This window comes from Mauremys reevesii, linkage group 21 (genome assembly GCF_016161935.1).
Source record: "Mauremys reevesii isolate NIE-2019 linkage group 21, ASM1616193v1, whole genome shotgun sequence".
Lineage (NCBI taxonomy): Eukaryota > Metazoa > Chordata > Testudines > Geoemydidae > Mauremys > Mauremys reevesii.
The window spans coordinates 8,536,988-8,558,961 of NC_052643.1; the positions used below are offsets into that span (position 1 = coordinate 8,536,988).

Sequence of the window (21,974 nt, forward strand, 5' to 3'; positions counted from 1 at the left end):
GGGGAGGTTCCTACCGGTCTGTGTGTGCGGGGGGGGGGGGGGTGCACGCGCCCCTTGCCGGCCGTTGGGTGGGTCGGTCTGTGTGTGCGGGGGGAGGTTCCTACCGGGGTGTGTGTGCGCGGGGGGGGGGGGGCCCGCGCCCCGTGCCGGCCGGTGGGTGGGTGGGTCGGTCGGTCGGGGGCACGCGCCCCGTGCCGGCCGTTGGGTCGGTCTGTCTGTCTCCCGCCCCCTTTCGAACCGGGCGCGGCTCTGAGTCTCAGCCCGTCACCGGCGGGGCGGGGGCGACCGAGCGGAGCCGGAGACGCCCCGCTGGGGCCCCGGCAGGGAGCCCGCGACACGCGGCGGGCCGGGGGCAGCGCGAACCCCCGGCCAGGCTCTGCAGCGCGGTGGCCGCGGCGCCTCCCCGGGCCGCCAGGCAGCGGCTTCCCCCGCCCCTCAGCCGGCGCCGCCGAGCTCCCAAGAGCCGGGCCCTGCTCCTGGCCCACGCAGGCCGTGGACAGCCCCGTGGCAATTCAGTGAGCCCCGTGGGTAGAAGCCCCCGGTGAGCTGCGCGTGCACCAGACTTGCCTGATCTTGTTTAAAAAACAAAACAACCAGAAAGGGGGGGGGAAACCTCTTTGTGCCTCAGTTTCCCCATCCGTGAATGAGGGTCGTAACATCCACTTACCAGGCATAACTTGCCAACCCCCAGCATCAAAAAATCACGAGTCAGAACCCTCCCCACCAAATCACCAGATCGGCTTTAAAAATCTCCAGATTTTAAAGATAAGACACTGCAGGTTCGCTTTATCTGCAAAAGGTGCTGGCTCAGCTTTACTTAGGTCCTACAAAAGTTGTTTTTTAATTGCTATTATTTCTTGGCAGCAGCGTGAGAAATATAAGTAACACAGCAACAAAGACAGTTGTTTTGAATCCAGAAAACTGTCCCCAGCTGATAATGAAGAATGTAGGGCAAGTAAACACCTTAGAACCGAAATCCTGCAAATCACGGGCTGTGGGTGTATTCCACCTGGCACCTTCTGTATTTCTGTGTGAAGGTATCCTGCTGTCAGTTTAAAAAGGAGGATCTCTGGAAAATACTGGATTTTGTACACTCCTGCAGGCATAGAATAAAGCCTGCATTCAGAGCCGCAGCAGCGATATGCGTGATAGCATATGCTACACTCGTTCACTTTTGCTGTATATCTGAATACAAGGGCACTTGTGCTTATATTCAGAGAAGGGTGTTATTTAATTTAACTGTGTTATTTAATTATTAGAGTAAATCATTAGCCAAGATTCCACGTCACTAGCTCTGCCATTGATTTGCTGAGTGAGCAGGGGTAGCGCTCTTAGGGCACCCTTTAGCAATCTGTTGACTATGGAGCACCTACCTTCCAGGAATGTTGTGATTTGTTTGTAAGCCGCAGTGATTTTCCCACAAAAGGCACTAGAAAAAATGTGAAGTCTGATGATGAATAATGAATAGAATACAAGAGATGGTTAGAGGACTTGCAGTATCTGTTTAAAATGGAATACTACTGGGTAGGGTGACCAGCCATAAAATGGGGACAGTCCTGATTTTGGGGGGCTTTTTCTTATATAGGCACCTATTACCCCCCACTCCCTGTCCTGAGTTTTCACACTTGCTAGCTGGTCACCCTACTACTGGGACACCCGCATCAGACAGACCTGTATCTCTGTGGCAGTCCCAGAAAGACACATCATCCACTCCACCCTGATTAACTACAATACAAACTCCCCCACAAGGTCCTGTGCTGGACTTGAACCAGTAACCAAGTGGAAATAAAAGGCTGTTTCTTCTTTTACCACTCTCCCATGCCACTGGGCTTAATTCTAACTCATCAGGAATTTCCCCACATTACGGATGAGGCAGTGGGGCGAGTGGTGTAATTTTTAACACAGAATTCTGTCAGCGCTAAGGTGCTCATTTTATTTTAGAAAAAAATTAGTTCTATTTAGATGCCAAGTGAAGGCAAAGAGTGTGTTTTAAGGCACATATTTACAACGCACAAGTAACAGTCATCACACAGTGTCCTTGTGGACTTGGCACCTGCATACAAACAACAAATGAAAACCCAAGACTAGGCAGAGGGAGAATAAGAACACATTGGCCCTGCAGACCCACCTTCTCTCAGCCCAGCTGTGTGCAATTACTCTCAGCTAGCCTGGGCAGTTACTCGCATGAACACAACTTTATGCGCATCCACCACACCTTACTGAACCAGGAGAGTGTCTGTGAACTCCAGTGGCCATCACTTGTGAGATTTATCCATATGACCAAGGTCACCCCCACTGGCTCAGTAGACTGCTGGCCAATCAGATGGACATTTCAAAGAGCCTTTTAAACAAGCTTCTTCATGAACATCTTGGGTAGCGAGGTGTATCGGTGATGCAGGAGCTGCAGAGCATAGGATCTGGGAGACCACAGGGAAGGTTTTTCCAATTACTCAGACAATAGTGACATTGTGGAGCAGGGCATGGTAGGGTTAGACAGACCTATGGTTCTTAAACTGACTTCTCTGGGACATTCTGAACTCACTGCAGGACCCAATCCACCTACACACCTTCAGGGAGGGATGGATGCTCAAAGGGAAGAGAGTAAAATTAGAGCCCCTACTGCTTGCTCATTTTAGCGCCTACTCCAATAAGGGGGGAAGAAACAGTGAGGGGTAGTTTTTAATTTGTTGCTGGGTGGGGGACATCAGTGAGATCCTGCTCTCTGTTTCTGGCAAGGGGGGGGAGCCTCAAAAGGGATGTGGGGCTGGCTTGCTGTCCAGATCAGGGTACGGGCAAGGTGCATCGTGCTGATCAATCGACTGGTATGAGCTGCGATCCCGGCCCACGCTGAGGAAACCTGCATGGGGAGGAAGAGATGAAGCTTTCAGACAATGCCAGCTCAGGAAGTCACATAAAATGAATGTACAGTCCAGCACTGCATCACATTAATTGCACCCTTGCTTTCCTTGCGCCTAAGGAATTTTGTGATGCATGCCACTTGTAATTACGCTCATTTAAGTAACAGCACTCTTCCTTCCAAAGACAATTAGCACTGGGGGCAGGAAGGACTCCCTCACCCAACCTCCTTGCTTGGCAATGCACCATTTGCCAGTTGCATTACAGAGTTTTTTTTAAGCAGAACTGGGCAATGGCCAGGTGCAGGATATCAGAAGGGACGGACCAGTGTGCTGCTGCAGTATGGCTAATTCTAAACACCACTGTTGCCATTAGCTTTGAATAATAAACACTGATGCCACAAGGTCCTCTACAGTTACAACTGCGTGTCAGGTGTTTTAATAATGGTGTAGTACAATCATGCTGTAAGTGGGTCCTCCACTCCAACTGGATTTATCCTGAAGAAGGGACCTAACGCTTATGCAGCGAGAGAGTTCCTGGAAGAAGTATGGTACCAGGAGCATGCACACAGCTGCACAGCTAGCTGGAGAAGGGCTAGTCTGAGGCAAAATAATTTTAATAGGTGGAGGTGATGAGTTCTAGATCCTCACTCAGAACAACTCAAGCCAGGGCTGCTTTTCTTTCACTGAGGTACTGCTTTTGCAGCCACGAGGCTGAGTCGAATAGCCGGACCCACACTTACTCACAGTAGAAATGCTGCTGAAATACAGTTTGTTTGGGCCTGTTTGAACAGTTTCCTGTGGGAGCCAGGGGAGACTGAACTCACGCTGCAATAAATGAATCCAGGGGGCACCATGTCTAGCTGGTGGAAATGAGCGAAGAGTTGAACGCATGATTCACCCCTCAGTCTCTCTTCCTAATAAGCCCAGCCTCGTATCTCTGAGGACCCAGTCACAAAGCAAAGTATATCACACTTAGGCACAGTCTTAAAATACAACTGTGCCCCGATTATGGTACAAACACGGTTGGCAGTGTTAAGCATCTTACAGAGCCTTGATGCAGCCTCATGGCGACGAGAGAGAGAGAGAGAAGCTTTTTGTCTATCTAGGCTGATCAACTGTCATGAGCTAGAAAATTATTTAAATCAATGCTAGTCACTGACTCATGTGACAGCCCCTGCTGAAAGCAGGCAGGGGGAGCTGCCAAGCAACAGACAGCTATTCCGCATAGAACAAAACTGATTAAGTAGTGACCAGGAAAATACATAAGGGGAACAACGTGGGATAGTTGCACTGCAGTGGAACAGACCTGGTGGCATGAAGGTGCCACTGGGAAAAGCTAATAGAAAGGGGTGTTTGGTAAACGTGTTAGCCTCATCAGTGACTCTCGCCTTGTACCGAAAGGCTGCAGTGAAGCCAGTTTGGACTAGCGCAGGAAACTAGTGCTACAGGTTTTATTGAGTTCGGTCTAGTGACGGAGCTGCGTAAGCCTAGAGACGAGATCCACGTGCAGGACTCACTCTTGGGCTGGAAGGGACAGCACCTAACACCTAGAGAGGTGAAGGGAACGGCGCTCATTGCTCAACGCCACCTACTCTTCCTGCTGCGAGCAAGTAGATGGGAAGTCTGGGTTACAAGCACAGCAAGCAGCTCGTGGACGTGGCTTGTGCCTGGCAAGACTGTGCTGAGAACCCACAGGGACCGGCACCTCCGCGTTCTGCTTGCAGCTTCATGAACGGCGCGGCAGGAGAGAGACTGGCAGGCATCAAAGCTGTTCCCCTTTACACTAGGTGGGATGAGACTGGAATCCTACAGCTGGCATCCCCAGGTGCCCAAGCTGATCCCATCTTCTGGATTCTACAGTGCCCCCTTCCATGGGAGGCCTTATCCTCTGCAGTAGCACAGAAGCAGCAAAGCAAGGACCTTCTAACACCTCTCCACTTTCCTACAAGTCAGGCAGTTCAGAGCTGGGGGTGGTGGAGTGGTGCATTAGCCCCAGCTGCTCTCCGAAGGGACGAGCGTGGAAAGCTGCGGTTCGAGAGGTTTTTAGGAGGCAAAAAGCAGGCTCCAGAGAGCATGGTACCCTCTGCAGGAAGGGGGAGGAGGGCAGCAGCAAGGCTAGTGACGGGCACAGTCCAACAGGGCCAGAATTCGCTTTGCAGCCTCCACTTGCAGGCCCCTCTGCCAAGGAGCAGCTCAGTGGCGATTTGCAAGCCAGCTAGTTCAGACTCAGGGCTTGCCCCAGACACACAGCAGAAGGTCGTTTCACAGCAGCTAACACCCTCTTTTCTCTGCGGTCGTCACTGAGGAACTGTCAACTAGAGACATGTTTCACCTATCCAGGACACTGGAGACACCTATTCCTCACAACATCCCCCCCCCCACGAGGTAGATATTAGCCCCATGTTTCAGAAGGGGAAACCGAGGCACAGATTAAAACGATTTGCCCCAAGGTGTCACAACAAGGCTGGGATGAGAAGCCAGACTTTCATATCCATGCTCAGTTGTCTAGGCAATGCGACCTCATATGTAAAGCATCCAACCCCCCCACACCTTGCCCCCGTTCTCTCAACAGGCTTTCATTTCTCCCCTCTCCTCCCGCCCCAGTCACAGCCAGCGGGAACAGAACTGGTCGGTGAGGAAGACAGACACAAAGGCTTCCGCCCAGGGAGAAGGAAGAGGAGCCAGGCAGCTCAGTTACGTCGGACAAGGGGGATAGCACTGGAGCCAATACCGTCACAGCTGTCGGGCGAGGACTCCAGCTCTGCAAGGGAAAAGAGGGAGAACATAAAAAACCCACAAAGCAGGAGACAAACTGGGGGCACAAGAAGGTGAGAACACAGACTGGGCAAGAGAGAGACCCACTAGGACAGGCAGAATCCAGCTGTGCGTATCCCAGACCGAGAGCCGGCATGAAGGATCCAGAAGGCAGGATAAGCCCAGACCGACAACAGGAACTGGATGTGTGGCCTCCTACCTAGGTTGACGATGTACTCTCCCCCACGCTCCCGGTACATCTGATAGACAAAGAGGCATGACAGGGGTTTGAGGAGGAGGCTGAAGATGGCCATGCCCGAACTGAAGCGCTGCAGGTCAGTTAGAGACCTATCCCGGGGATAGGCGAGGCTGATGTAAATGATGTCCAGGAGGATCGTGATCAACAGGCCAATCAGGAACTGGAAATCAGAAACACAAAGACATTGACTGGAAATTTGATTCACCACCAAGAGCCAAACAGCCCAAACCAATGGAAATCAGAGTCTCGGGAGGTAATGCGTCTCCATCCTTGAAGAGCTGCACTCACATGCCACCGGCTTTACTTTGCCTTTCCTCCAGGCCAGCACGAAATTGTAACCACGGTGGCCTCTAGCATGTGGAATTCACACCCCCTTGACAGGAGTCTCACCCCCTTCCCGCTCATTTCTTAACACCTTCCACTTTTCCCTGTAAAAGATGGATTTTCCTAATACGACGTCTCTTGGTCTCATATTTACATTTTTTCCTTCTCATTTGTATTTTCCAGGGTGAGAGAGAGATTTATTTTTAAAGTACATGCAGCACTTTGAGCTCGGGGGCAGGGGGGGGCAGATCAGAGTCTTCGGTGGGACCCTTTGCCAAGTCAGGCTAGGTCCAAAAATCTAGCGTTGGTATGAAACGAGATTTGACATGTCTAAGGTAGACACAAAATTTCATATTCATACTGCAGTAGCACTTAGCAGTTCCAATCAGGGATTCAGCTGGTATCGGATTTAAAAGAATACCGTATGTGAGGATTTCAATATTCCTCTAAAGCGGCTGTGGCCCTAACAGTAGCTTTGTGCTAGCACACGAGAGACAAAGTGAAACTGAGTCGCTTCTCTGCGTTGTCCAAGCTGAGTGAAATGCTGAGAGTAAACATGGAGCATTAATGCTCTATTCTAGTGCTTTTATACTGCCGCCCCTCACTGTGGTATCCAAGCCCAAGGATAGAGAGTACATTACAGTCTTTTAATTTTCAGATTCAATATTCTGTGTTCATAAAATACAAACATTTGTTGTTTAATATATTACATTAACCAGCTACTGGCTCTTTGCAGACACTCTGTAAAGACGAATCGTAGATTCTAAGGCCAGATCATCTAGTCTGACCTCTGATACAACACAGGTCATAGAACTCACCCGGAGTAATTCTTGTTTGAACTAGATTCTATCTTTTAGACAAACATCCAGTCTTGATTTTAAAAAGGCCTCTAATGGAGAATTGGGAAATTGTTCCAATGGTTAATTCCCCTCCCTGTTACAATGTACGCCTTATTTCCAGTCTAAATCTGTCTAGCTTCAGCTTCCAGCCACAGGATCTTGTTAGATCTTTGTCAGCTAGACGAAAGAGCCCATTATCAAATATGTATTCCCTATGTAGCTACTTATAAACTTATCATCTCTTAATTTTCTCTTGTTAAACAGTTCCTTGAGTCTATCGCCATGAGGCAGGTTTTTGAATCCTTTGCGCATTCTCCTGGCTCTGCTTTGAACCCTCTCCAATTTATTAGTCCTTCATGAACTGTGGACACCAGACTTATACACATACTTAACTCTACTGCTGTAATTCATCCCATAGACTTCAATAAGATCACTCACAATGCCTAAAGGTAAGTATGTGTGTAAGTTTTTGCAGGATTAGGGCCTAGTTAATTCAAAAAGTTAACAGTACTTTCCCTGTCCTACACCTGCCTAAATCCCCCTGCCAATTTTTGTGGCTTCACAATCAAATTTCCTATTAAAAAAAAAAAACGTTTTTCTTTCCCTTATCATCTGAAAGGCCTACACAAATGGGAGGGAACAACAGGACAAACTGCATATGAAGGGAAATCACTGAAACTGACCAGACAAAATGCTGTCAAATACACAAGACTTAAAAAGGAGAAAATAGTCTCTCCAATATATTTTAGTTACAGTCATCTTAGGTCTTAGCTTCTTGCCTGCTGCTGGTAGAAGTGAGAGACTGTTTTTTCAATTCGAACGGGTCCCTTTCAAAGAGGCCGTCCAATTTATTTCTACAAACAAGCTGAACACTGGTTTGTTTTAAAGCGGTGCTGGTGGCGGCGGCCTCTTTCTTGTCGATGCAAGGTTAAGGAGTTCATCCAGTAAAGGCCATGAGTGCTCAGCATCCAGCGGATCCCAGTAGGAACAATGGGTGCTGAGCACATTTAACCTTCAGTTAGGTGCCTAAACAAGAGCTGAGCTATTCTGACAATCTGGCTGCTTGAGAGTCGGAAGTGCCCTTTTCAATTCCGAGCACCGCTGAAAAGCGGAATAGACTCTCAGCAATTTTTGCTCCTCTCTCCTTAAAAGCAGTGACGTCTTCCCCACAACACCCTCTTACAGAGCCCGTTCGGGAAGGTGCCTGCCCCCAGACTTACCATGATTATTGCATCGACGGAATCCCGCTGAGCAATTGCCCAAACCCCCACTGCCAGGACGGTGAAGTTTCCCCATGTGTAGGAGCCCGAAAACAGCAAGCATCCCCTGGCAAACAAGGCACACAAAAAAAACCCCACTCAGAACATGTCCGGCATGAGTAGTGTGATCTTAACCACTGGAATTCAACCCCCGTCCTTAGAGCTGTGTGCTGCAAGATTTCGATACGGAATGCTAGATCTGTTCCCGCAATATGCCGGGTTTTCCCCTGCAGGTAAGACTCATAACTGATTCCAGCAATATGAAGAGATTACTTCCCCATCCCTAGAACTCTGCATATATAGGAATTATCGGCTTTCTGGATCAATCACGGGTAAGAGCCAAGAATTACTACTACAAGATCTCTCCATTTGCTACTATAGGGAGTCTGCAGCAACAACCGGAAGAAGCCGATGATTGCCCTCCAGTCTCAGTTAACCTTTCCCAGAGTTATAACTATCATCCCAACATCAGCTATGAGGCCAATTAAGCTCAAGCATTTCCTACAGCATACGCATGCAATTCGCACAGTCAAATCCCCTACAAACAAAGGGTTAGGATTTTTTTCTTTAGGGTCTCTTGATGTTTGTTCAGAACACTGTTCCCAGCTGGCCTCCATTGCAGATATATATTTACCTTCACCCTGTTATGGAGATTTATTTACATCTAAAAAATCTAATCACATAAGCACGCTTGGCAGAATTAATTTTTTAAATAATTTCAACAGCTAATATCCATGTTTATTTTTAAGCTTTTTTTAGTTTTATCCATTTAATTTTCCACAGTCACAGGAAATTATGGCGGGAGTCAGACTAATTTTTTAATGACAGAAATTGAGATTCAAAAAGTTAAGCAGTAAACTGTTAAAACACAAATTGTCAATATCATACATCAACATTTTAGCCTTCAATCAAACTCTAAAGTTCTCAAGCAGTCTTTTTCGTACTTTGCCTATGTGTAAATTTATATTTTCAATAGAAATATTTGTTCCTTAATGTGCGTGTGTATGGTGAAATCAATGTTTATTGACGTTTACGGATAAAAATCTAACGCTGCCAAGCCTACACAAAAATAAAAGCTACAGACAACAGTTAGGCTAATGCTTTGATTCAGGATGAAGTCAGTTGAGACTGCAAGCCGCATGGGGCAGAGACCAGCTCTTGCAAGGTGTGGGTACTGTACCTACCGCAGTGGAGCCTGGACCTTGTTTGGTATTGTCAGTTTCAGGGTAACTGCACCTGTATCCCCACCTCTATGGTCCACTCCAGGACTGCCCGGTCAGGTCACCAGCCATCACCTGTCTCTGGACAGAGAGCCTTGTCCCATTCCCTTCTGACTAGGGAATTTTAAGGCAGGGACAGTGTGATATCCTCAGCAAGCCAGATTGCTTAACAGCAAGCCTCTATGCACTGCTTCCTTCCCAAGGGCTATGAACAGTGTGGTGCCAGCACTTACAAGTTATCACACAGCTCTTTCAAACAAGCACATTTATTCTTAGGATAAAAGCATCATAGAGAAAACATAATGGAAACAATAAACACACACGCTAAACATACCAGGAGTCACCCAGGAGTCTAATGGCCCCCTAGAGGAGGCCAATGTCTTTCCAGCCCTTCCACAAGGGTTGGGGGTCCCACCATGGACAGAAGGTTCTGTCCATTTGCTGGATCAGAAGGAAGGCCCCAAGACAGTTTAAACTCAGCCTTTTTATGCCAAAAGTCCTTTCTTGGTCTGTCGGTCTCCGAAAAATCCAGTTTGACCCAGCGTACACAAGCCGTACTTACAAACTAAGTGATTCACCATAATCGCTCCCTGCTGCTTTTGGTTCCTGGAGCAATGCTGGTAACCCTCCCCCTGGAATTGCGTACACTCTCTGGCCCACATGGATACATAAATAGGCTTGAAAAGATTCGATTTGTATTAGTAAATGTTTATAAACATCGATTTCACTACACACGCATGCAAACACACACACACACACACACACCCCGACAAAAAATATTTCCATCGATGATGATCAAAACGTACAGCTAGGTAAAGTAAGAAAAATGCTGCTTGAGAACTTACTCGAGTTTGATTTAAGGACATCGACTTTGTATATTTTGTCAATATTGCGATGTTGACAGCTTGTGTTTTAACAGTGATAAAGCTTTATGAATCGTAACATCTACCGTCACTGAATAATTATTACCGGACTCCCTTCATTGTCTGATATCCCCCGTAATTTCCCACAATTGGCATTTAAACTGATAAAATCTAACAAAAAAAATGCTTAAAAAAAATCGACATTGCCCATTGAAATGATCAAAAGATAAAAATTGAATTCTGCCAAGCCTATACATAAGCCATTCTTAAATTTAATACAATGGGCCCCACAGAAACTCTGTCACAGGGACCTTTAAGCACTGCTGCAGTGTAAATCAAATAATTGACAGCTTCTTACGTTCATTATGCACCTTAATGCTGAAGGATTCCAAAGTGTGATCTTCACCCGTCACTGAAATGCAGCCACCTCCATGGGGAAATGACAGCTGTTTAGCAGCCCACAACAGCATGAAGGCAGTTTAGAACAAGAAGTGAAGGCTATTAGAGTCAATTAAAGCTACAGGGGTCATAGACAGGATATAATGCAGGATGCACTGCAAAACTCAGCTTTTTCCAGCAAGCTTCTTCCTAAGACAGTGGCTGGTGGAACTGGCCCCAGCTATCTTGGTTTGATTCTTCCTGAGTAGCATCTTAAATCTAAAAGGCGGCAGACTGGGAGGCAGTTCTGTTCAGCCATCCCGAGCAATCTTCTGCTACTTCATACTGATATAATTCGTATCCAGATACTATGACAAAGAATGCCTCAGAGATGCATTAATACACGTGCACGGGAATTTGGGCAGGACACCCGAGTTAATCTTGCTTGTGCTAACCATGACAAAAGATTTTTAAATGGCCCTAGGTGGTCAAGAAAGGATGATTCCATGGTGAGGGACCAGCCTAGGAGACCTGGGTTCAAATCCCTGCTCTGCCGCGGACTCTCTGTGTGTGACCTTGGGCAAGTCATTAGCCTCTTGGTGCCTCAGTTCCCCACCTGTGAAATGAGGGCTAAGAGCACTGCCCTACCTCACAGGGGGGTTATAAAGACTGACAGGTATTCAGATACCACAGTGATGAGGGCCTATAATGGGGTATACTGGCCCTTTCAGAGTAGAGGGGGCCAGAAGACCCTGTTCCAAGAAGCTGAAATGAGCAAAGGCTCAGGAAAAGCCCTGGTAATAGAAGAGAGGAACCGATCCCAGGGAATTAGGAGTTTGATGGGAGGAAAAGGAACAGTGTCTTGGGGTTTAAGGGCTCGGGATCAGGAGCCCTGTAGCGTAGGACGGGTCAGGACTCCCCTCTCCTCCAGCCAATCAGGAGGAGCTTTCTTGAGGCAGGAGCCTTCTTCCTCAGTACAGGGGAGATGCTGGCAAGAGAAGGAAGCCACAAACTCCAGGGAGAGACAGCAACGAGAGACGAGTCTGCGAAGAGCCGGAGGTGGCGAGGGACGAGCTGTGTGTGGACGGCAGAAGAGCCAGAGCTAAGTGTGACCCGATGGACTGTGGCGATGGGACTCTGCTGGTGGAACGGTTGGAGGTCATTAACGCAGCCCCAAGAGGAGGGCGGCAGGACTTACAAGGAAGGCTGTGGGTGGCTCTAAAAGGGAGAGCAGAGCAGAGGGAGCCCGCCACAAGGAACTGCTCAGTAGGTGGCAGCCCTCCTGCAAGGCCATGTAAGTAGGCAGGAGAAAGACAGGAAGCCCTGGGCCTGGTTCCCAGCTCATTCTCTTGAAGCCGACAGAGCAACACCGATTTACACCAGCCAAGCATTAAGTTCCATGTGGTTGGTCACTTTTACCTTGCATCTGAAAGACAGAACGCCCAGCATCAAGGTACCCCCAGCACCACGCTGGAGCACTACCCAGGACCAACACAGAGAGAAGAGTTATCAGTGAGTAATTTGGAGACACATTTCATTGGCTTTTGCCTTATGCTGCCACCCAAACAGGACCCAGCTTCGCTTGTGAAAAAGCTCATGGGGCAGGGGCATGATTTAAGAGAGCAGCCACCCCAGGGTCATACCAACACCACTGTGCTGTGCTTATATTATAGCCAGGCAGAGAACAATGCTGTACGGAGACTGCTCCCCCAACACCAAAACAGCAGTGTGATGTTAATGACATGAGCTGTGACCATATAGATCATTGTTGCAACCAAGGTCTTATAGCTGCACCAAATCTTGTACAAAGGCGGTCAAGTAAGGTGTCTATAGAAAGGTTATAATTTGCTGGTTACGATTATGCTGTCTGTATGTGTGTATCATTTTTGTATTTGAAGTTATGAATATTGGCTATGTACTTGTATCTCAATGTGTTTTAATTCTAAGTAGCCTCAGTGAAGCATCTGGTCAGCTTCTTGAGAAAGAACTGCCCAATCAAGAAACTTAACTGACAATGGACTTTGGGAGACACCAATCCACGTCTGAGCTTTCCTGGGAACGTTCAAACTAACATGTAAACAATGGCGTCAGCCTGCAAAAAGTTGGCTCATTCATGGACATGTGACTTGCCCAGGTGGCTACAAACTCCATCTCGTTGCTGTGATTTTGCACAGAAGAACAAAGGGGTTTCTGCCCACAAGAGAGAGAGAATATAAAAGGCCCTGGAAGCCTCTCCATTTTGTCTTTAACTGGCTCAAGAGATGGGCTCTCCACCCCAAAGAGATGCCTGAAAGAAACTGGAATAAAGGACAGTAGCTATGGGGATGTGAGTGATTGCAGGACCCAGGCCATAACCTACAACGTTGGTCTGAAAAGGATTGGGCCCAGACTAGGAAGGAGTCCAGTCTGTGAAAGAAGCCTATTGGAACATCTCAGAGGGTGAGATTTCATCTGTAATCAGTTCCTGAAATGTATTAGGCTTAGACTTGCGTGTTTTGCTTTATTTTACTTGGTGATTTACTTTGTTCTGTCTGTTATTACTTGGAACCACTTAAATCCTACTTGATGTACTTAATAAAATCACGTCTGTTTAGTAATTAACCCAGAGTAAGTAATTAATACCTGGGGGAGCAAACAGCTGGGCACGTCTACCAGTGTTATATTGGGCGGACAATTTATGAGTTTGTAAGAGTAAAACGGATGTATTTGGGGTTTAGGGTCCCAGAAAGACTGAATACTGGGTGCTGGGAAAGTCCCAGTTAACTGAGAAACCCCTGGGCTAAGTGAATCTTAATTTCTGTGAAGTGCGGCGGGGCGTGGGTGGCCCAACCTCTTGGTCAGTGCTGGAGCAGACTGGTGCAGAGTGGAGGGAAGCCTTTTCTGGCAGAAGGGTTTGTTCTCAGTGGGATCCCAGCACATCTTGAGGGAGTTTCTGTGACCCAACCCATCGCAAGCCGACTCTCGGTTCTCAAGAACCCCCTCTTCTCACCAGATCCGAGCAGCGTACCAATGACTCACCATGTCGTGAGCAGCCAGTGCACCAGAACGATTGCCTGCAGGAGAGCGGAGAGAAGACAGGTCAGAAAGTCTGAGAAACGGGGGAGAACTGGAGGGAAATGGTTCTTACTGGCTTCAAAGGGCAAGGAAAGCAAAGAGCGCCAGCCAGGCCATAGAAACAGACCAGTTCAAAGAGCTGGTTTGCAGAGGCACAATGGCCACTGCCATTTCCCTTGGCCTCTGCTGCTGGGCTTCTTTCGATCTGGTCACAATTTGTTCCTGTTCTTGCCTCTTTGAGCAGGTTATTCAGGGCCCAGTTAGGATTTTTAAATGAGTTATTGATTTTGGAACCAGAAAACAGTTTGACTAGAAAGCCTGACAATCTGATCTACACTTGATTAGCGCATTTAAAACGCCACCGAATAGGTGTCCCAGCCCTGGCGCCCCGGCTCCCATTGCAAGGCCATTTTGTACCAGCCCTCAGCAGACGTCCCTGCCTGCTGGCACAGAGGGTTTAATACGCTTTCTCCCTTCCCCTCCTGCCATTCTGTTCAGAGTCAGCGCTCAGCCCCAGCGCCACCTCGCCAGGCCTGAAGACGGAAACGGTGACTTTCAGCCTCCCAGATGCCTGCTAAAAAAAAATCCAGGGCCAATCCTGCAAGGTGCTGAATTCCCTCCACTCTCACTGAAGTCAATGGGAGTAGAACAGTCAGATCCCAGCTCCTTGCATGGCAATGACATTCCAGGCACTGTCACAATACAAATATTTACAGGAAGGGCTCTGACCATTGTGTTTAATTAGGCAAATGGCAGAAGCTAGAGGCTCACAATAAAGCAAACTTGAGCCGCACAAGCATTCTCTTCCTGGTGGTTTGAGATTTTCTGTAACCAAGGAGACACTCTTATTCTCCATGCATTGCAGGACATTCTCTCTCCGGTTGTGTTTAATTTGATTTACAGCTGGGAAAGGTGCCCTGGGCCTCCTCTGTGAACTTCCACCAACTGTTGTGAGCTTTGCTCTTTCTGAATGAACAGCAGCATGAAAAACGACACACTGAACCTGCTGAGTCCAAACAATTTGTGCTCTGTTACCGCTCCCTAAGACACCTCTGGCCTGCAGAGAAACACAGGACGTATGTTCCACTGGTACAAGGTGTGGGTGGGACTCTCTCTAAAACATGATGAGCCTTGATGGGGAACCACAGGGGAAAAAAAAAATCAAAGATGCTCTCAGTTAGCTCACATTGACTGCAACGCTTGGATCCAGATCTCCTGGCAAAGTTTTCAGAGAGATCGTATGAGACAGGTGCTTCATGAAAATTACATCAACCCCAACACGCGTCATCATTTAAGGCCCCATAGCAATACCTTAACTTATGCAAAGCAGACGTCCTATTGAAATCACTGGGACTTCTCAACAGGTGTCAGTGGGTCTCTATCCAGCCCTTACAGTCCACATGCATTGCACTCAAATTTAGGAACGGTTTTGGCATGTCTAGATATTGTAGGGATTGGGCGCAGAACTGTTCCTATCTCATTGCATTTACTGAGCCATCTAATATGTAGCGCATGCACTAAAGCGTCATTCTTTGTTCACAGGAGCACCTAGAGGCCTCAAGGATCCAACGCAATAAAGGTCCATCCTTTCCTCAGAGAACAATCTAAGAGACAGGACGGAAAAAGGAAGTCGTAGCATTCCCACCTTACAAATGGAAGTACAGAGAGGTGAAGTGACTTGCCCATGGTCACAGAGATAGGCTGTGGCAGAGCTGGGAACTGAATCCAGGGTCATTATTTATCTGTATTACTGTAGCACCTAAGAGCCCCAGTCAGGGATCAGGACTCCATGGTGCTAGGGGGCTGTGCAAACACAGGACAAACTGACAGCTCTGAGACGCTATTGGTCTCTCCTGGATCTCAGCACAGAGCCTCGGTCATAAGACCTTTCCTCCACTCTCTAGTTTAACACAAAGACTGTTGCTTTTTAAAATGTGAATAACCAATAAAGCTGCAATATAAACAAGCAAAAACCAGGGAATTCAAAATGAAGAGTGGCCCCTCATCCTTAACTTACCCCCCCCCAAAATGGAGGATAGGGAACGATAAACTAGTCTTTGACACCCCCTAACAGCCAGGGAGCTCTGAGGAGAAAGGCTCTGCTCTCTTACAGCAGTGAAAATGTGCAGAAGGCCTCAGTTTCATCAGACACCAGTTGAAAGAGTCCCTGAGCAGAGTCCAAGGACTCACCCCCCGCAGAGGAATTCTAGCTTCCTCCCTTTTCCCAGCAGCTGGGATTTCTCCAAGGAGGACGGGCTTCTCACCCAGGTGTTGACTCTGATCCATATTGGGAGAGGCCACTCATCGGCATCTGTCTCTGGCCACTAGCTATCCAGTAAAGGTTTCAAACCCTGCAGATTAGAAACTATGCCCTACAGCCTACACATCAAACCAAAACAAAAAAACATAGCCGTTTTCAGCTATACAGAAACTGCCAGGATATTTGGATCACTTCCTAAAATGCTCGGCCCAACAGCAGCCAAGCCCATTCTGACTCTGAAAACTTGTGCAGAATTTTATCTGAGATCAAGTGTCGGCAGCTAAAAAACATGGTTAATTAACCAACTGTCGCTGCTGCAGTCTTCTTGCGCCCAGAACTTGCCCTGTAGTTAAAGGGAGCTTTGGGTACATCAGAAATGCATGACAGAGTTAATAACTAACTGGGTTAATGTTGCAAGAAGGAAACTTAGTTATAAATACTCCCTCCTTCCTTGTAGGAAATGTGCATATTTTCTGATGTTTGGCACAACAAGACCCTGTCCTGGGTGGCACAAATACATGACAGGAACATAACAGAGTTTAAGGAACGTCTTTGCACTCTCTCCAAAGCCAATTGGCACACGCCAGCTCTGTTAGGACAGAGTCCTAGCCCAGTTTCTCACCTCAGCACCCCGCCTGGCCTCCTAGCTTCTGGTGGGCACAAGTCAAATTAGAAGCACCACCAGTTGCAGCCAGGGGAGATTCTTGCAAAGGTTTGAAGACAAAAACAGACTGAGTGAGAAAGCCAGCCTCCAGCACCCATCCCCCAAGAGTGCAGCTCCCTCCTGAGCCACAGAAAAATTTGCTCCTCTGAGGGGAGAATGAGTCACTATCTTTGATCAAACCAACAACCAATGTCAGCGAGAGAGTGACAAGTCACCCGCACTGTGCGAATGCAGCTCTCCCTGGAGTGCACAGTCAGGGGCATCTGTAACCAATGCAGCCTACAGCAGAGGGGGAATTTTGACCCTTGCTTGGGTAAATGCTTGGTCAAGAGTCATGGAACCTTTACAGGGAGACTGTCAAAATAAAAGCCACCCTCCTGTCTGACGTATTGGGGTTAGAGGGTAGTCCCTGGGGGTATGTCTACACTGCACTGTAAACCCAGGTCTGTGGGACCTGGGCTTGTGGGTTTGGTATTTCCAAGCCAGGGTCTGAGCATCCACACTGCCCTGGAAACATGGGCTTAACAGCTGCTGGCCGCAGGGGTCTCGCAGCCCTACTGTGCAACACAGACCCGCTGGCTTGGGTCTGCAGCTTGAGCTGTGTCTACATTAACAAAATGACAAGTGTTTGGACCCAAGTTACAGGGCGACCCAGGCTCCTCCCTAGCAGCGGCCTTAGGAACGGGGTCCTGAGTGCTTGGGGCCCGGAGTCAGGCTGATTTGCGTGTGGACAGAATGCGGTGGGAGGGGGGGTTGGGCTCAGGGCTGTGCGGCGATACCCCTGGACTGAAGACCCGCCACTGCTCAGAGGGTGCCCCGATCCCGTGGGACAGACCCGCTGTCTCCCCCGTTGTTCGCGTGGGCTCAGGAGCGGGGGTTACGCTAACCGAGTGCTCGGCGCTGCACGAAGACCCCCTGCACACGCCTGGGAGCGGGGGGGGGGGCTCAACCTTCGCAGCCTCCCGGGGGATCCGGCGCCACCCCCACGCGGCGCTGAGCCGCAGCCCGTGTCCCCCCGCCCCGGTACCTTGAGGTTCACCGCGGGCACCTCCATGCTGGCAGGGCGCCTGCCCCGGCCACTTCCAAACTTTCCGCGGCCCCACCCCGCCCCCGTGACCGAGCGGGCAGCGCCTCACGTGGGCCGGCGGGGCGGGGCCGGGCGCTGGTGGGCTGGCTGAGCCCCGGGGGGGTCCCCGCGCCCCGCCCAGCCGGCTCAGAGGGGGCTCCCTGCGGGGGGGTGCATAGATCGGTCACCCCCCCCAAGGGGGAGAATGAACCCCCCTCCCCGAGAGCAGAGGGACCCCGGCCGGGGGGAGCAGGAAGTGTGGGGCGATGACCCCAGGTGGATAGAGATGGGGCTGGGGCTGGACACAGGCAGTGCCGAGGCTGGGCAGGGGGCTGGGGGGCCCAGGTGCACCAGGGACTGTGGTAAGGAAGGATGCCACCGCCCGGCTGGCTACCGGCCCTGTGCACATCGGCTGCTGGTCAATATTCCAAGGTGACCTTTGGGACCAGGCAGGTAGCACCCACATACCCCTGACATGGCGTTCTGTGCACCACCCCTTCCTTCGCATGGCTGCTCCCGTCCCTCTTGGATTGCACATCAAATGTGACGGTGAAAGATTTTTGCAGGTGCAAACGCTATTGTTTAAAAGCGAGCGGGCAAAAAAACCCATCCTGCCCGAGGCCAGACCCTTTCGGAAGCTCTTGGTGTATATATTCCTAAAGGACCAGGGCCTTCCAAATGTCTCTGCACATCCCCCCCATTGCTGCCTGAGGGCCCCAGCCGAAAGGGTGATAAAATCCTTCTCCTCACCTAGAGAAATACCTCTTCTCCTCAGTGGCTAGCCTGCTTTAGGACTCAGGGACATTGAGTCTTGCTCTCTCGCTGCTTTAAAAAGTCCCAGCTGCTCCAGCTGCACCCCAAATTAATCTCACTACAAGCTGAGGGTTTGCATACATTGGCTCAGCCGATTGGTTTATTAAGGTAAATAGCAATATAGAGCAGCGGTATCACTAACCCAAGACTGTACAACTGTAAACTGAGCCACCTGATATCACTAATCTTGCTGGCTGAAAAAGAAGTAAAGCAAGTCCCCTGAATAGGATTCAAATCCTCTGAAAAGCAAGTTCCCAGAAGAGGAGTTGACCCTACAAGGAATTCCTACCCCGTGAGAGTACAAGCTCCTGCTATATGACCCTGATCCAAAGGCCGCTGGCTTTCACGACAAAAGATACCCACTGACGTCACTTGTGCTTTGGATCAGTCCCTCTATGTATGTGGAGAGGCAAGTAGGAAGAGACTCAGGTGATGGGATTAACTCTATGCAATGCAATGGGAAACCATAGGGCTGCCCAACCTGCAGCTCTTGGAACTGACTGCAAAATATCTCCAGAAGGCTGGGAGAAGGGGACCGAGTCAGAATATGTGGCAAAGTGGCATAGATCATCACCGGAGTGTCTGATCAACACATAAATGGAAAACACAGATGGTGTGTTCATGCCATTTGTAGAGCCGCCCCTGATCACCGGAGTGTCTGATCAACACATAAATGGAAAACACAGATGGTGTGTTCATGCAGGGGACAGTGGGTCTGCATGGGCTTGTTTAAGATTTACTGCATTTCATTGGTCAGGAGTTCACGTATGTAGGGAGAAGCCTTGTCTACACTAGAAAGTTTTAGCAGCAGAAGTGCTACAGACATTGCTATTTTGGCAGAGTGCATTCACATTGGGCTGCCTTTGCCGGTAGAGCACGTCCTCACAGAAACAGGCAGTGTCGGCAAAAGACGTGGCCCTGTGGTAAGATCCCAGTGTCCCCCACACTGCTGTCTGGTCGCTAACTTGTGGAAATGTTTGCAGCCTATTATGGGGCTGGCGCCATGTATTATGGGATAGCATCACTCCTCCCACGGAATTGTGCAAGTCTGGGGCCAAATTTCCAGAGATCTGTCTCGTTTTATAATCACCTCTTTCCCACTGTTTCTCCGTCTCACTAGCAGAAACCTGGAATCGGCACTGATCAATGCAGCTCTCTTGTCCATTTCAAGAACAGGACAAGGGCTACCATAGCAGCCAGCCATTCAGCAGGGATACTGAAGACGAGTGGAAGATACAGATGGAGGATGAAGCTGACCACCTCTTGCAGGCATTCACTGAGCGACGGCACACGGAGCGGCAGTTTTGGGTCCATACAATGAGCACCAAGTGGTGAGGCTGGATTGTGATACACATCTGAGACCACGAGAAGTGGCTGCAGACCTTTCAGATGCAGAAGGCCACATTCCTGGAGCTGTGTGCTGAGCTCACCCCAGCCCTACAGCTACCAAGACGAGAGCTGCTCTGACAGTAGAGAAAGAGGTGCCGATCGCTATCTAGAAGTTTGCAACACCACATTGCTATCTGTTGGTGGGCAGGCCGTTTGGTGTTGGAAAATCTGTGGTGGGGGCAGTTTAGAGTTGTATCCTGCTCATGTGACCGGCCTTTCATCGTGTCTCCAGTCCCATTGCCTGCTGAGTTTGGTATGTCTGAGTAGAAAGTGCTGCTTAAATGCCCAGGTTGGAACTATTATTTACAAACTGCTAATCTAGTAAAAACCACTCCGAGAATTGTGCAGATTAGAAAGAACAGATCCAGCAAAGAAGGTGGAGGCTCACCAGGTCCATGTAGATGCCAAACATTGTAGCTATTACTATTTAGTTCTCTTCGGAAACACGCAAGGCAGGATGTGTGTTAGTAAGCCCAGGCTTTTGCGCCACTTCCAGCACCAGAAAAAGCTTGGCTGTACCTACAGGTCAGAGCAACTGCAATAACGAACCAAAAAAGACTCCCGAATTCTCCCAGATTGCACCACTTCAATTGTGTAAGAGACCGAAGCATGACTCACTATTTCCATATTCCTTTTCAGCTAGGATCCACTTCTCTTTTAAGCTCTCATTTCCCTGTTTCACGCAGACGCCCTGTCTACACTACAAAAATCTGTAGCTGATATTTTCAAAACTCTTCTGAAAATCAGGGTGTCTCAAGTTGGACTCGTGAAAATGGAGCCAGTCACAACAAATAGCCACTCTTGAAAATCTTGGCCACATAGGATTGCAGGACCATGGTACAGAACGGTGGTGGATGACACATTCCCAACACAAGTTGGTCATCTGGTAACAGTAAAATATTGTGTTTTTATGGGGTTCCTGGACTGTGCTACAGCCTTTGGCCTTGCAGGGCTGTAGCCCAGGTTGGGCACATGATTCAACAGGATCTCTCAGGTGAGGCAGGACTATCTGCCTGAGTAAGGTTTGCTGGACTGGTCCCTAATACCAACCACAGACTCTTACAAGGGTGTAATTAACGGCTTATCCTCATAGCAAATTTATTACCTTTGTTTTATTTATTATCTGTTACGGGTCTGCAATTATGATCGGTATTCCTGTAGCACTTGGAGACCCAAATGAGGGCTCAGGGCTACTGTTCTTGGAGCTGAACAAATATCTAATGAAAAGACATTGCCTGCCCCAAAGAGATTGTGCTTGGCCCTGTACAAAACCCAAATTGGCTCTGCCCTGCAGAGTTTAGAATCCAGGGCTGCATCAGCACTAGGATTATTTCCATAGAGTGTCTTCCTGCAGCAGCTCCACCAGAGGTAGCAATGGTGAGGGGGTGGGGTGCTAATGCAGACAGGAATCCAGGTGACTGATGGCATTTTAAGCACTAACCCTGTGACATCTAATCCCTGTTCAGGACAGGTCTATACAACACAGTGGCTAAAACACAGATGGCAACAAATGACTTGTCTGCCAAGGGACTGTCATTACTATGTGATTATACAGAGCCTAGGACCTTGACCTGGTTAGCCTCTAGGTGTTCCTGCAATATATGTGTTAAATAATAATAATAATACACCAGCCTTTCCACCAGCCCCCCCTCAAGCTGAACTAGTGGTAGCAACTGTGGAAAATTTTCACACTGAAGTCTAGTCTCTACTGAAATCAACGTCAAAACCTTCATTGACTTCACTAGGACCAGGCCTTTGGCCCAAATCCCCAAAGGTATTTAGACCCCTAACTCCCAATGGGAATTAGGCACTTTTGAGGATTTGGGAACTTCATCCCTAGTGTAGAGATGGGTTGGAGACAAATGGGAGAGGAAGATAACTTAGTGGGCTTTGTTGCTGGTTTACTCCGTTGTGGCGCATTGCAGGGGGCGCTCCTCTTCCTTATCGCGGAGTAGCCAGCCAGTGCCTGGGAAA

General features: G+C 48.9%; 1 protein-coding gene across 3 annotated transcripts; it reads right to left on the bottom strand.

Annotated features, from left to right (window-relative positions):
- Window positions 1-1,907: 1,907 nt before the first annotated feature.
- Window positions 1,908-17,888, bottom strand: LOC120387983 (angiotensin II receptor associated protein). Of its 3 annotated transcripts, XM_039509466.1 has the most exons (6): window positions 17,760-17,888; window positions 13,773-13,807; window positions 8,255-8,360; window positions 5,833-6,031; window positions 5,590-5,619; window positions 1,908-2,857 (listed from the first exon to the last, which is right to left on the bottom strand). In XM_039509466.1, the coding sequence occupies exons 1-6, from the start codon at window positions 17,784-17,786 to the stop codon at window positions 2,748-2,750; spliced, it is 507 nt and encodes a 168-aa protein (XP_039365400.1). In that variant the 5' UTR covers window positions 17,787-17,888; the 3' UTR covers window positions 1,908-2,747. The 3 variants fall into 3 exon arrangements, with proteins under 3 accessions (XP_039365400.1, XP_039365402.1, XP_039365401.1); XM_039509468.1 differs by lacking the exon at window positions 5,590-5,619; XM_039509467.1 differs by lacking the exons at window positions 5,590-5,619; window positions 13,773-13,807; window positions 17,760-17,888 and adding an exon at window positions 13,585-13,688.
- Between the last annotated feature and the right edge of the window lie 4,086 nt (window positions 17,889-21,974).

Coding starts and splice junctions, on each gene's coding strand:
- LOC120387983 (XM_039509466.1), bottom strand. CDS start 17,786: ATGGAGGTGCCCGCGGTGAACCTCAAG. Junction 6,032..8,254: donor CCGTCGATGCAATAATCATG/GTAAGTCTGGGG, acceptor TCTGATTTCCAG/TTCCTGATTGGCCTGTTGAT. Junction 5,620..5,832: donor AGAGTACATCGTCAACCTAG/GTAGGAGGCCAC, acceptor TTTCCCTTGCAG/AGCTGGAGTCCTCGCCCGAC.